We start from the raw sequence: 15,786 nt of genomic DNA, 5'->3' as shown, positions 1-15,786 counted from the left end.
ACATGGAGGAGGATGAAAGAGGCAGGTTTACAGAGGAGAACCACCATCAACTGTTACAATTATTTTATATTAAAACATTTTTTCACACCACTAAATCATAGGCTTTTATAAGTGAAACATTCATACTAAAGAGCTGTATCAAATCTAACAAAAGGGGAAAGGTTAAGAAACAAAAGAAAGGTAAGTACTATATAAAGATCTACCCTGTCTGTAATGTTTTCTTTTTTTAAAACGAAGGCTACTCAAGAATCTTCAACTAATTATTATGTTTTATTGACGGCATCTTTCCCTGGGGAGGTTATTTAAAAAGTTTAACCCCTGAGCAAGTCATGGCTTCTCCTGTCTTTGAAAGTGTCAAGTGCATTGATTATAACTGCAGGAAGTGTTACCTTCTACCCAGAGACTCTCACCCTGCACAATCTTAAACACTGTCTCTCTCCCAAAACGGCTTTGATTCAGCAATTCAGGCCTCTTCAGCTGATATTAAAGGCAGAAGCACCACAGAAATGGGATCAGCAGTTAAAACGAAATACAAAGGGGGGTGGGGAGGGACACAGATCTTGGATAGGGTAGCACAAAGCTTGAGAGAAAAGCAGATTTGAAAAAGACATCAGAGCGACTAAAAAAGAACAATATGACAGAAATTAAACAAGATTTTTATGCTTGCCTTCGATGCATTTAAACTCATCTCAACCTCTATTGAAATTCCGATCATACCCAAACCCCAAGGCTTTTGACATACTTTCATAAATCCACACCTCCTCTCTCTCTTGTCTAATCTCCAGAGTCACTGTGAGGTATCCCACAAGTTAGAAGGAAAAAAACACAGAATTTTAATATGTGTAACAGAAAACACCACATAATCCTTAAAATGAAATACAGAGACATGAAACATAAATTATTGCAAATATTCACTAGATGCTTTTCTCAGAGCTTAGCCAGTAATATTTTATATGATTTTAAATTGCACTTTTAGGGAAAAATACATAGCCAGAAAGATTCTCACAATAATTTCTCTAGGTCAATGAACTATCATAGTAGCAAACTAATGTCACAGACTATAGGCTGTTGCTGTAATTGATTTAATAGGAAACAGAGAGATCATAGTCATATGCTTAATTGATTGTATAATTTCCAAAACTGAACGTTAGCAGAATGTTAGAACTGAACAATATCTATTGCAATAAAACTTATTAACATGTGTACATGAATCACTGAAACAGTGCGCAAACTTCCACAAAGTAATTGGATTTTCAGAACTGCAAGTGGGTTTATTCCAATTCAGTCATGACAGGGCCAGAAGGTAATGATACATCTGCCATGATGCAACAAGCAGACCTGTCTTCTGTCAAGAGTCGAAATCATAAAGGAATAAGCTGTCGTTAACAACCTCTTCTCCAAACACTAGAGCTGTCATCTCATTGTTTTCTTTTGCTGGCATGGGGGCTGGTGTGGGCTTCTATAGCCTGTCAATTTAATATTACTCTGAGTATTTAACCTTCCCTTTCATTTTTCTTTAAGCAATATTTTATTGCGCTTACCCATTTTTTTGACTAATTACTTACTGATAGTTACCAGTATGATGTTTCCACATTATAGCCATTTATATATTAAATTTAAATTTTAAATGGCATCAAAATTTTCTAGGAATTATTTACAGTCACATTTTTATTTTGAAACTAAAAATCTGAATACTTATTAGCAAACAATCAGAATTTGTATATATATCACTGGAACGATAAAATCACATTTTTACACCTTATAACAGACATGATCAGTATTTATTACGATCACTAAAATAATTATATAAATGTACAGCAGACTAATACAAAGGCAGGAATCCAAAGTAGTACTTCAGGCAGGCACAAGGGCTCAAGAGCACCCAGCAGAACCACTACCCCCATTCCACCGATGCAAGTCCTTTCAGTTTTAAAATCAGTTTGCAATGTAGTACAAGGGGGTTAACTGCCCAAGAAGAACTAGCTAAAAGCTTCATTTAGCAAACAGACCTATTTAGATAGAACTTTGGATCTCGCTCAGATGCCACAAATTGTGTTATCTGGACAGTCTGTGTCCAGATCCTGCCAGACATCTTTCCACTAGGCTGCTGGTATTAGTTTATTTTACTATTTATTGTGTTTTAATGTGTGATACTGTAACTTGTCCAGAACGTACAGAAGGGCAGGAAAGACATTCATAAATACTGAATGTTTTGCTCACTTCAGAAATTTAGATCTTGAATTAATTCAATAATTACTGAATAACTATTCAAATACTAAGTCACTCTAGAAGTAATTAGTTATCCACAGTTTAAGAGATTAAAGCTCTTTACAGAGATCCTGTGCACAGCAATCACCTATATACATGCTGCTGCAGGTGAGGATCTCCCCACCAAAAAAGATGAAGCTGCTAACTTTGTCAGCACTTGGTTACTATTGTGTGGGAGGAAGAGAAAAAAGACACATAGAACAGCCCTACCTGGCTGCCTACTATCTGCTTGGTAGTGTTTACACAGTCCTGATCTAGCAAGAACTATACAAGAGCTATCCTTGAATGTAGATTCTCTTTCCTATGAAGTATTTCTTCAAGCACACAGATTGCCTCTTCCACGTAAAGATGAAAAAGTACATCACAAAATTAAGGAAGACCCTATTAATTTTAAGATGTATATGGCTGTAGGAGGTTTTGGTCAGCCAAAACCAACTTGTACAAAAAAACTGTAGTAAAGTACAGCTGACATATATATACACATCTTCCTGACTCAGCAGCAGGAGAAGCTTCATACATGCAAGATTTAGCCATCCACACAACCATACAGTTCCTCCATTTTCTTTAAAGGAGATAGTCCATCTATGCTTTGTGCATACATCTGCAGATCCATTCCTTCCACTGAAATAAATATCTCACCTAACAACAATAATCAAATTGTGCATATGAGCACAGAGGGGTCACAGAAATAAGAGCTGTAATCAGCAGTCCTAACATCTAGATAGGATGAAGGGACTTTAAATGTTGAGGGCTGGCTGGAGCTGAGGAGAAACTCTGGCCCTAGCTAAGGTTAGTACTGAGTCTCCATTAAAATAAGAAGAGGGAAAAGTGCTGAAACTATGCTCCCATTTCAGACTCCCCAACTTTCTGCTGCCAGCAACAGGCTGGTGACTAGCTGAGTTACATGCACGCATCAGGTTAATTCAGGCATTACACCAAACCATAATTAAAAGAAGCTTATCTATGCCTTGGTGTGATGTCTGAATCGACAAAGAATGGTGTATAAGTCAGCCAGCGAACTACATTCCGAAAAAGATGCAAACCATGATATGGCATGATGGCTAAAATTGTAAATATGAAATATACAAAGATAATTATGATACATTCAAGTTGTAAATTCAGGCACATAAAGATGACAATGACGGGATGGTGGTCTCCGGAATGCGATGCTGTTTCGACAAACGTCTTCTTCTAACCAAGAGTCTATAAGTTGATAATGTATGAAATATTGAACTCCAATGGAAAAGCTGCCCAATTCACATGGAGTTCAATAACAGTTTCACCTATTTCATTGCACAAGTAACGGAGAAGAACATCTCTCAGACAGAATAAAGCTTATATGATATATTAATTATGGCTATTACTCTACTTCAAGAGGCATTTCACAATAGTTGAATTGTGAATCAGGGTTGATCTGAATCACAGTTTGTGCGTTGCATGCTCCACTAGATCACTTTTGTGGATGGCATGAATTCTGCCGAGAGTGAGACTTTTTCACCTTCCCCTCAGAAGCAGTTCTGGGTTGCAGCAGTTGGGGAAGATGAGAGGCCACACTGCATACTTGGAAACTGTGACATCTGTAGAAATGCTCTGGTGGGTCTAAGAATATGATTATCAAAAACCATTGAAATATTACTCCAAGTTATGGTTAAAGGAAGCTTAACTACAACTTGGTATGACATCTGAACTGACAAATCATTACTTTCAGTTAAGCCATCCAGAATAATATACTTTGCAAACTGTGACTTGTGCTAACTATGGTTCAGTATGAAAGCTGAATGGACAAAGTGTACAAGGGCCAATACATCTATAGAGTACAGTGCTGAGCAGGGGTCATTTTGTAGAAAAAGAGGTGCAAGAGCTCATTAGCATAACTTATTTGCATATGCCACATCCCCTGACATCACCGGAAGTGTGTCAGAAGGCAACACCCACCGCTCAGACTCCACCCCAAAAATCTCCAGGTATTTCCCAACTCAGAGCTGGCGAGCCTACCTGATGGCACACATAGGGAAAAACAAACAAACCACCCATTTCAGGTAAAGAGGGGGGATACCAGGATACCAGGTCAATATATTTTTATTCTCCTTGCCATTGATGGCTGAGGTGCTTTTAGTGTTCCTTTTCTGTTTGACTGGCAGCCTTCCTCTCTGTTATACTTGACTGTGGGTTTTATATCACTGCCATTTAGTGTTATTTTTGTCAGCCACAACAAGGTCACTTTCAGAGAGGAAAAGCAGGTTTTAAATAAATAATGTTGACAAGTCTGGATCCAGAACAACAATGAAATCAGATCAGCTAATTTTTGCCTAAACAAAACCCAATGATCTAGAGTTGTGGTCTTCAACCTCACAGATTTTGAAGGATCTACGTGCCACTGGTGAGGGATCCTTCCCCAGCATCTTTACTTCGTGACAGCAAATACCACAGACTCCCCTTTGAATACAGATTCCTATGGGGTAGCAAATTGTAGCAAAAGAAGACTTATACTGTCTTTCTTCTGGGATTGAGACCCAGGCCTGTATGCATGGGAGGCCACAAGTGCCTTCCCCAAACAACCATGCTCGCCTTCTCCTTCACCACTCCCCCCCCCAACACAGTTCAGCAAGTGAGGGAGGGAAGGGTTGGGTCAGGGAAGGGCGCACGCAAGAGAGGCTTGCTCAGCCAGCCAGGTGGACCGGCTGCTTGCTGCTTCTGAAGTCCAGCTGGCTTTAGTCAGGCGACTGCCCATTCCTCTTCAATCGGGGAAAGTGATACGGCAAGGGAAAGGAGGCTAAGAAGGGGATGGTTGGCTGGTGCAGGACGCAGCAAGGCAAGACAACCATCCAGGCAGCTGCAGTTTGGAGAGATGTGATAGATGTTTGATAGGGCGCTGTCCCATTTGCCCCCTCCCCTGGACCAAGCCATGCCCTTCTGCCCCCATCAAGAAATGGCATAATTGGAAGACGTCCCCCACCCATTCTTACAAAGTCACGGTGAGTGTAGGCTGTGATGCAAGATGCACATTCAAGCAAGTAGACAGTCAGGATTAGGACCAGATACTGAGGACATAAACGACGAAGTGAGACTCCAGCAGGGACAGGATAGCAAGTCAACCTGTTTTATATACCTGTTCTGCAATGAATCTTCACTGATTTAAAGGCAAAGAAACTGATTGGTCTTTGGGTATGGTGGGAAAACTCAGTTATCCTGCAGTGTTATCAACAGTTCAAAATAAACCTCAGCAGCTACAGTGTGTGAAATATCACACTATGTACTATTGCATGGTAATTTATAACATAAGAAGATAACAGACTTGGAGTTCTACATCAGGAGTCCCCAGCATTTTTGAAAGTGATTCACCAGGTGTGGGGGACTGATTCAAATCAGGACTGTAGCACAATTGGGCAGGGGGCAGTTAAACCATTTTTCCCAATGCCCTGAGGAATCTTTTTTGCAGCTATTGAAAGTTGTAAGAGGCCTAGTTTTCTAGACAATTGGCAAAATTATATTTCATAAAATAATATCAGTTCATGTGGTACAATGGCTAGCTCATGGGGTTTGGAGGATGTGGGAATGTGATGCTGAAATCCTCAGTTACAGAGCTCCCTGGGTGGCCCAGGCTATCTCTCAACCTAATCTACCTCACACATTGGTGGTGAAGGAATCAGTGAGTGGAGCCCTTCAGCCTTTGCTCAGTTGAAAATGGGCTGATTGAAACTGTAGTCTAGTTTGTGGAGAACCGAACAACTCTACTGTCATAAGGTGCCCAAATTTGGTTGTCACAGACTGCTGCTGAGTGGGGCTTCCTGTGTAAATGAGTGGCCATTCACATGAACAGCTTAGAGGGAACAGTGGTAGAGACAAGTTTGAACCCCAGATGTAAGAAGTACAAGGTTGACAAGGTTTCCTCTGAGAGTATACAGAGTGCCTTTTCTCATTTGAAATGGGAAGGGAAGAGTCCATCGCAGGATGTGAGAATGGCCACTTTACACTTTTACCAGGCTCAAGTGGTGATGTGTGTCCTGGACTGCGGTACTTCAGGTTGCAGGCAAGACCTTGGGTTTGTTTGAACAATAAGGTAACATCTACATTCATGCAGAGAACTGGCATGGCTGAATCTATAATCTGGGCCTAAAGCAATTAAAAAGATGGGGACATCTCTTAAATTGGATGGGAAGTGGGAGAGAAAGAAAAGTAGGAAGGATTGAACCATGAGTGGCATGGCTGCCTCTGAGCATGTGCAAAGTGCCTTCCTCCTTCAGACTTCTGAATCCTGATTGACATGGGATGTTGGTCTTAAAGGTGCCACTAGAGTCAAACTTTGTTCTACACCCTGATCCGTTTAACTGGAGGTGCCAGACACTGAACCAAGGCAAAAGCTCAACCACTCCGCCATGATCCCCTTCTCCAACTGGTGCCTTTTTGCTGATCATTCTCTCTCCTCACCTGCCCTACCTCATGGGGCTGTTGTGAGCATACCAACATCCTGAGGAGGGAGGGTGGGACAAAATGAGCAGATGAGAGGAAAGTCTCTGAGCCTGCACAGGGCACAGCAGCAGCAGCAGAAGAAGAAAAAGAAAAGTAGGCGTTTGAGGGAGGCGGTGGGAGTCTCTCTCTGACCATCTCTTCCCCCTCACAAGAAAAGGGATGGGGGGTGGAGGCGACCTCTTTTGCTCTGAGACTTAGCAGGGACACCTCTGAGCGGGCCTGGAAAGGCGGGGAGGGGGGGGTTGCACAGGCCTCTCCAGGGCCCTGCGCCTAGTGCGGGCCTGGAAAGATGGGGGGCGGGTTGCGCAGACCTCTCCAGGGCCCTGTGCCTAGCGCAGGCCTGGAAAGATGGGGGGTTTTTTTGCGCAGGCCTCTCCAGGGCCTGGAAAAGCAGGGAGGGCAACTTCAACTTACCTTCCTTCTTCCTTCTCTGAGGCCAGACTGAGGGGAGGGCTGCTGGGAGCAGGGGGTGGGGCTTGCTACATGTCCCTACCCCCTGGCTTCCTCACTGTCGGAGCATTGCTCCGGTGAGCTCCGGGAGGAAATGAGGCCTGGTGCTGAGCAAACTGAGAAAGAAATCAGACAAGCAGCTAACCACAGTTCACCTGTATGTCTGGAAACTTAAAACAAGGTCTGGTGCCATATATGAATGTAGCCATTTCAATAGATCATTTACCAGACATGTCCCAAATCACAGGAATATTTCAGCGCTTTATGCAAAACATGTAAATATCACGATGAATTTTATAGGAATATGTTATGGATATTCCCTTTTATGGACATTCCCTATCTACCTACTAATAGCCAAGAGTCCCCTCTGTGTGCAGATATTTATTTCTGCCAACAGAAGGCTCACTCTCCTCCAACATTATCAGAAAATAGCTTTCTTTCTTTTTTACCTGCATGGGAGAGGAAGGTTTTTCTACAGACTCAGGGGACTCTGTGGGTCTGCAAAACAATCCAAAAAGTTTTTTTTAAAAAACCTCAGGGAGGGTTGAATCCCTCCGTAATACCTTTTGAAATGGCTCTCTACTCCAGGCCCCACATTGACAGTGAGAGATTAGAACATTGGGGGGGGGGGCTTCTGGTTCTGTCAATAAAAGGCAAGGAAAATGGGAAGGGCCCTTTTCAGGCATATTTTGGCCCTTCAGGGAGGGATCCTTAGGACCAGGCCTGATAAGGGTTACCAGTGCCAAACTGGGAAATTCCTAGAGATTTTGTGGTGGACTCTAAGGAGGTCTGGATTTGGGGAAGGGAGAGGCCTCAGCTGGATATAATGCCACAGAGTCCAGCCTCCAAAGCAGCCATTTTCTCCAGGGAGACAGATCTTTGCTGTCTAGAATTCAGTTGTAATTCTGAGGAATCTACGGGTTCCACTTGGTGGTTGGCAAACCTAGGCTTGGCAGCAACTTGATGCCATCTCACTTTCATGACCCAAGTAGGCCTAGCTGCTTGCTACTGTTCATCAGCAGCCAACCTATGAAAGCCAGTGTGATGTAACAGAGCTTCAGACCAAGGTCTGTGAGACCGAAGTTCAGATCTCCATCTTGCAGTGAAAGCTGACTGGGTGGTCACACACTTTCAGTCTAACCAACCTCTCAGGGTTGTTGTGCAGATAAAAAGGGGGAAAGAATAATGTAAGCTGCTTTGGTCCTCACTGTGGAAAAAGACTATAATTTTCCTAGGTAGAGTCTGTGGGGGAGGGGGGTGGAAATGGAAAGCACAAGACAGAGAGGCATATAAAGGTAGGTTGGCAGTTGGGTAGGAAGGAAATAGGGTTGCCAACTCCAGGTTGGGAAATTACTGGACACTGGAGGGATAGAACCTGGGGAAGGTGGGGTTTGAGGAGGGGAGGAACTTAAGACTGGTATAATGCCATGGACCCCCCCCTCCAAACCAGCCATCTCCTCCACGAATACTACTATTGTCAGCCTCCAGATGAGGACTGGAGATCACCCAGAATTACAACTGTTGGCCAGGTGACAGAGATCAGTTACTCTGGATAAAATGGCTGTTTTGGAGGGTTGAGTCTATGGCATCATACCCTGCTTGCCTCCTCAGGCCTCACTGTCCCAAAGCTCCACCCCCAAATCTCCAGGAATTTCCCAACCCAGAGCTGGCAGCTCTAAGGTGAATTGATCTCTGTAGCTGGGAGATCCATTGTGATTCCCAGAGGGCTGCCACTGCTGCTGGGAGGGGAGAGGAAGCAGGTGGGTGGCTGGGAGCACCGCCACCACTGCTGTTGTTATGCAGAGTGGGGGATGAAGCAGGCAGGGGGCTGGGACAGTGATGGGGGCATAAAGAGAGAGTGATGGGATGGGGGCAGAGCGAGACATAGAGTGATGAGGTGGGGAGGCAGAAAAACAGAATGATGGAGGGCAGAAAAAGAGAGGAAGTAACATGCATGGAGAAGAGATAAGATAGTAAGAAAGGGGGGGCAGAAGGGAGAAAGAGTGTGAGAGAGGCAGGGGGAGAGGGGAGGAAGCAAAGGTGTGAGGAATGGGATAACTATCCTGCAAGTTTCTTGTGGGTCTCCACTTGCACCAACATAATTAGCTTTCTGAAATAACACATAAGGGTTCGATTTCTAGCTTCCTAATAGCAATTTAAATATAACTATTTTCTGTGTGCTAACTGGCAAGGATGCTGAATGTGGAAGGAAGAATAGAATTTTTACAGACTTTTCTTATGTTTAACGTTATTAGATCCTTCATCTTTCAAATGATGTCACACTTTAACTAACCTAGCAATTCCTTCAAATAATGCCCCTCTTTAAAATATGTGGCCCAGAAACAAATTTGTAAAATATTAATGAAAGCTGATATTCTCAAAGTTTATCAGGAAACTATGTCACAAGGTGAGAAAGCCTAAAATCAGGGGAGTCTAAATATAATCATGAGAGTGTTCTTCTGTAGCTATATAAGAGTTCTGTAATGCAAAACAATGAAATACCAGAGTAGATATTTTTGTTTTCTACATCTGATTTAATAGAAGTAGCTTTCTTATACAAGGACAGGAACTCAGATGCCTTTCATGATCTGCTCCCTACAATGACAGAACAATTTGAGCTTCAAACAGAGGTAAGGAACATACTTAGGTTGATGACGTAAATTTTAAGAGAATATGCTAGTTTCTAACAGGAAACCAGATCTAATTATTTCTTCCATAAATCACAAGTCAATTCCAGTATAACAGTGTTCAATGAAAATAAACAAGAAATGTTATCTTGAAACAAAGACTGGCAGATACGTCAGAACCCGTGGGCACTCAATGAAATTGCTGAGCAGTCGAGTTAGAACAGATAAAAGGAAGTACTTCTTCACCCAAAGAGTGATTAACACATGGAATTCACTGCCACAGGAGATGGTGGCAGCTACGAGCATGGACGGCTTCAAGAGGGAATTAGATAAACATATGAAGCAGAGATCCGTCAGTGGCTATTAGCCACAAGGTATAGATAGGAACTCTCAGTCTGGGGCAAGTGATGCTCTGTATTCTTGGTGCTGGAGGGGGGGCAACAGTGGGAGGGCTTCTAGTGTCCTGGCCCCACTGCTGGACCTCCTGATGGCACCTGGTATTTTTGGCCACGATGTGACAGAGTGTTGGACTGGATGGGCCATTGGCCTGATCCAACATTGGCTTCTATTATGTTCTTATGTTTAGGTGTATTTGGGATAAAGAAAATTAGACAGAACTATGGATAATAATCAGTACCACACAAGTAAATACTTTACAAATCTGAATTATTCTCTTACCTCAATAGCTCTTTTAATATATGGAATCTGCGTACCACTGTTCAGATCTTCATTTATAATAAGCCTCCTTGCCCACTGTCCAGCTCTGACAACACCACTACCATGAATTAAAACCATCAGTTTGTCAGGATTTGTCATTGCATCTTCACTCATAAAGATAAAACTTCTGGGTTCACTTTCCATTGCATCTACCTACAATTAAGACAAACAGAATATTTACAAAAAGGAGCAAAATTACATTAATAACTTAAATCAATACATCTGTTCAATGGAGGGGATTGAAATAGATTTTTCTATAACAGTTTATTTACTGTTGTAACCTGCCCTAAGCCCTTCTGTGCTGGGAAGGTTGGACTAGAAATGTAGTTAAATAAATAAATATTCAGAGAATGTGGCAGTTCCTAAATAACGAGGTCTCAGATTTGTAAAACAGAAAGCATCCAACAGAATTTTACCATATTTGTTGTATTATAATGACCTCACAATTTATTGCTGGAAGACAGGCAAACCACTCAACGGCAGAGCAAGCCCTCCATGTTCAAGTCATTGTTACTCCAAGCATTTATTTTTCTTGGTACTATTTATTAACTTTCTAGCCTTCTCTTTCACTATGGAGCTCAGACTAGTATTTTAATCTTGCAACAACCTGTGAGGTAGGTTAGACTGAGACATTAACTTACCCAAGGTCAAACATTGTGTGCTTCGTAGCTATAATAGGATTACAAACTACATGCCATTTTGTGCTAAGTAGTGTTACAGCTGAGCTGCAAGTTCTTTGGTGTGTTTAAAGTGCTAATTTGTAGCCACAAATGTAGCTTGACCTTCAAGGCAGCCATATACAATTAACAGCTATCTAATAAACAGGGCACTCATGCTGATTTACCCTGTCCACTTTTGGCAGAAAGCTCCAACCACATTGTTATTGATCTCTCACAGTGTTATCCTTCCTCCTCCAAAGAGCTCAGATAGGTGTGCATAATTCTCATATCCTCCATTTTATTGTAACAATTCTGTGAGACAGAATGAATGGCAGATATACAGTCCTCTTCCTGCCATCTGACCCAGGTCCTGCAAATTTGGTGTATTCAGGGAACTGAATGCAAATGAGCTGACTGAGAATAAACCTAGAAACAATAATATTGAGATTTAGGGTGGATAAAATATTGGGTAGAATGCATGGGTTATTAATTTCTACCTTTCTGTTGTACCTTTCTTTTCCGCCTAATTCTAAGGAGGCTGTTGATGTTCTGTACTGATGCTTGGAGTCAGTAACAGGCTGGATGAGTGTGAACAAGCTGAAACTTAATTCCGACGAGACAGAGGTTCTCTAGAAAAGCAGACCAGGGAGTTGAGATCTCGCCTGTCTTGAATGGGGTTATACTCCCCTTGAAAAGCCAGGTTCACAGTTTGGGAGTGCTACTTGACACAGCAGTCACCTTAGAAAACCAGGTGGCTATGTTGGCTCAAAGTGTTTTGCCTAGCTTCAGCCAGTACTTTGTTCTTTGGGCCTCTTCTTTGTTCAGTAAAATTTAGCCACAGTGATCCATGCCCTAGTTACACTTAGACTGGACTACTGCAATGCACTTTACTTGGGGCTACGCTTGAAGAGTGTTCAGAAGCTGTAGTGAGTACAGAATGCTGCCGCTAGACTGCTGGTTGGGGCCAGCTATCGTGAGCATGCAACCTTATACTACGGCAATTATACTGGCTACCAATCCACTTCCAAGCCCAATTCAAGGCATTGGTTTTTTTCTTTAAAACCCTACATGGCTTGGGACTGCAGTATCTGAACGACTGTCTTCTCCCATAAATTCCTGTCCAGGAATTAAGATTGCAAGTAGACTGTCCCAAATCAAAGATGCTCATCTGGTGAGCACACATGAGGGACCTTTTCAGTGTCAGCTCCACAATTATGGAACAACCTCCCAAAAAGGTGTGCCTGACCCCCCCCCCACTTACTTTTGATCTTCAGGAGGCAGTTGAAGACTGTTATTTAGGAGTGCATTTGACTAATTTAGTTTTTATTTATTGACAGTCCTAAGTGAGACCTTTATGTGTTTTTTACAATCACTCTTATATTTAAATTGTAAGCTACATTGAGCAGCTAATAAATGTTTTGAATAAATGAATTTTTCATAACAACCCTACAGTGCAAATCATGCTGAGAAATAGTGACTGACCAACAGTCACAAAATGAATTTATTGCCAAGTCCACAAGAAACAGATTTCATGCAGCCACACTGGTATAAATCAAAAGCAAAAACTAAAAGCAATGTAATATCTTTGATTAGGATCAACCACAATACTACAAAACAGAGTGCAAGTAGTTTTGTGTTATTTTGATCGATTCTAGTAAATGGAATTATCTGGCTATTATTTTTAGTTGCATGGTATGGGGGATCTGAAGCATCTCCCTAGTCTTAACTGTATCCACTATACATTGGTGAGGGTCAAGAAGAACCAATAAATATGAAAAGTATCATAAGCTTTTAATCTAATTTCTATTCCACAGAACTCATTACTTAAAAAAACGGTCTGGATGTTTGATTTGAAGGTGCTTCCACTCACGCAAACAGTAGCCTATTCTTTCCAAGGATTTTCCCCCTTGAGCCTCCTGTACCATTCCTTCCTTCTCAGAGGCAGATAATTCAAGGATCACAAGGACTGCAAATGGAGGGAACAGGCAGCAAAGATCCATTCTTAGCTTCCAACCCTATACCTATATCAGAACCCTCTCTTTGAGAGTTTGACCCCAGGTGATGAAAGTTACCACTAATGTAATGGAAATTAAACCACCCCAGCAATGTGTATGGCAAGAGCTTTGGAAAAGGAAGGGGAAAAGGTAGCAAAAAAACACAACATTAAGAATTTTCTACGCTGAAACAGAATGTTTAAAGCATGGCATTTAGTAAATGTACTTAGGCTGTTAGAAATCACAGCATTTATCATTTCAATATGGTAAACTATCTTGTGCTTCAGAACAAAGTTTGAGTTCAGTGGTACCTTTAAGATCAACAGAATTTTATTTATGCACACTTCATCAGATACAATTAAATGGAAGTTACCAGTCCATACATATAGGCAGAGGGTGAGCAGTAAATTAACATAACAGCATAATGAAGATATTTAGCAAATTCAAGGATCAAAGTGGAATAACAAGCTTAGTGTCCTGGGAATGCAAGCAGAGCAGGGCAACCATGCCAGATCACAGTCAAGAGTCCAGTCCAGAGATCAAATACCAGTTCAGCAGCAGGCAAAGTTCATGGGTTGTCCAGAAAAGCAGAGTCAAGTCAGTTTGAGGTCACTGATCAGCAAGGTTCAGGCAGGTCCAAAAAGCAGAGTCAGGGGTCAGTCCAAAGGTCACAGGTTGCAAGGCAGAGTTCGGTGTTGTGGTTGTGAAGTTCACAGGATTGTGACATGTTGCTTCCACACTATGCAGGTCTCCTGATCTGATTTATATAGGTTTCTCCTAACAAGACCTATTTACAGTAATTTTATTTTATTTATATCACGCCCTACCCCGCAAGTGGACTTCTGCTTGGAAGTGCTTACGTAGTTACTCAGAACTGTCATCAGCAAACAGCTAATTAGCTGAGCCAAAAGCCAAGCATGGAGTCTCTGCCTATGCCGTTCAACGGGTGGGGGTGAGTCTGATGAGCTGCTTACAGGCACAGGTTTATTGGCTGCTTCAGAGCTAAGCATGGGTGGCTCAGGGTCAGCTGCCGGCAATGAATGTGGAAGCTCTTGCACTTCTGGCTCATTAACCTCAACTAGTTCAGGGCTGGCTGCATGCAGCTCCCTGACTCTTGAGGAGTCTTCAGCAGGGCTCTAGTCGGGGGGGAGCTCTCAGGTACGGAGCTCCGGAAGAGAACCTCTAGGGGGCGGGGCGGTCACGTGGTGAAGCCCCGCCCCCTTCTTTACCCCGCCCTCTGCTTCGATCCTCATTCCGTTTGGGAATGAGGATGAAGCAGGAGGGTAAGTAGCCGGGCCTTCTGACACACTTCCGGTGATGTCAGGGGGTGTGGCCTTCTGTCACTTCCGGTGATGTCAGGGGGCGTGGCATATGCAAATAAGTTATGCTAATGAGTTATGCTAATGAGCTCCGGCAGCTCTTTTTCTACAACAAGACCCCTGGTCTTCAGCCATGCAAGGCTCAGGCTGACCCACAACACTTAGTTTACATGGTTACTATTTGTTTGGGTTCAATTCTGGGGGAGAACACAGCGAAGGAAATAACTATGTCAAAATGCTCCATCCGTCTCCTCTCAAGCATGGAGGCAGGATGGGTTGCATCAGCAGGAGGGCAGGAAGAGTTGTATCAGTGCTTAGTTCTCATGGCCCTTTCTTATACACCCAGGGAAATGCTGATCACCACTTTGGGGTCAGGCAGCAATTTTTCTCCAGGCCAGTTTGGTCAGGGATTCTGGAGGTTTTTTGCTGGGCATGGAGCAGGGGTCACTGTGTGTGAGTGTGTGGGGGAGATATTTGTGAATTGCCTGCATTGTGCAGGGGGTTGGACTAGATGACCCTGGAGGTACCTTCCAACTATATGATTCTTTTTTGAAGTAGGGTGATCGGCTGTGTAGAGTTATCCCCCTGTCCCCTGACCAGAGAAATAATTCCAGTCTACCATTCCAAATTACATTACATTCTAATATACATTACATTAGACCACTAAAGGGTGATGGTCGGGCAGGGGATACCAGTGCTCCTGGGGAGTGAAAAGTATAAAGGTGGGTCCAGACAGAAATGGAAAGGAAGGGGACAGAGAAGTAGAAGAGCTCGGTCCCTTTCCAGCCTGCGTCCCATTCCGAAGGTAGTAGGTGTTGTGCAATGCCAGGTCCATAAATAGTAAGACTTCCTGCTTGAGCAGGATATGGCCCTGGCGTGCATGACTGAGACCTGGGTGCGAGATGGAGAGACTGTAGCTCTCTCCCAATTGGCTCCCCCTGGGTTCTCAGTCCTCCACCAATCCTGGATTAGGGGGAGGAGAGGCTCTGTTCATCCAGGAGGCTTACACATTCAGGGCACTCCCGCCACCGAGGCTCACGGGCATAGAGTGCACCGGCTTTGTGTGGGAAGCCAGGGAGAGTTTGGCTGTTTGGTTGGTGTACCGTCTGCCCAATGCACTGACAAACAGCCTATCATCCTTGTTGGAGGCCGTATCAGGCTGGGCATTCGAACACCCCAGACTGATAGTTCTGGGAGACTTCAATGTCCATGCCAATGATGTACCCTCCACACAGGTGATGGATCCGGTGTTGTCCATGGCAGCACTAGGACTCTCCCAACA

General features: G+C 43.2%; 1 protein-coding gene across 3 annotated transcripts in view; it reads right to left on the bottom strand.

Moving 5' to 3' along the window:
* The window catches only part of FAM172A (family with sequence similarity 172 member A), a 383,440-nt gene that overhangs the window by 301,642 nt on the left and 66,012 nt on the right, over nt 1–15,786 (bottom strand). For all 3 annotated transcript variants that reach the window (XM_015427717.1, XM_015427716.1, XM_015427719.1), the window contains one exon: nt 10,494–10,685. In XM_015427717.1, coding sequence (XP_015283203.1) covers nt 10,494–10,685 — 192 coding nt within the window. The remainder of the gene's footprint in view (nt 1–10,493; nt 10,686–15,786) is intronic.

The sequence above is a fragment of the Gekko japonicus genome, unplaced genomic scaffold, assembly GCF_001447785.1.
Source record: "Gekko japonicus isolate JY-2015 unplaced genomic scaffold, Gekko_japonicus_V1.1 scaffold363, whole genome shotgun sequence".
NCBI classification, from domain to species: Eukaryota; Metazoa; Chordata; class Lepidosauria; order Squamata; family Gekkonidae; genus Gekko; species Gekko japonicus.
This window is presented reverse-complemented; position numbering and strand designations above follow the sequence as displayed.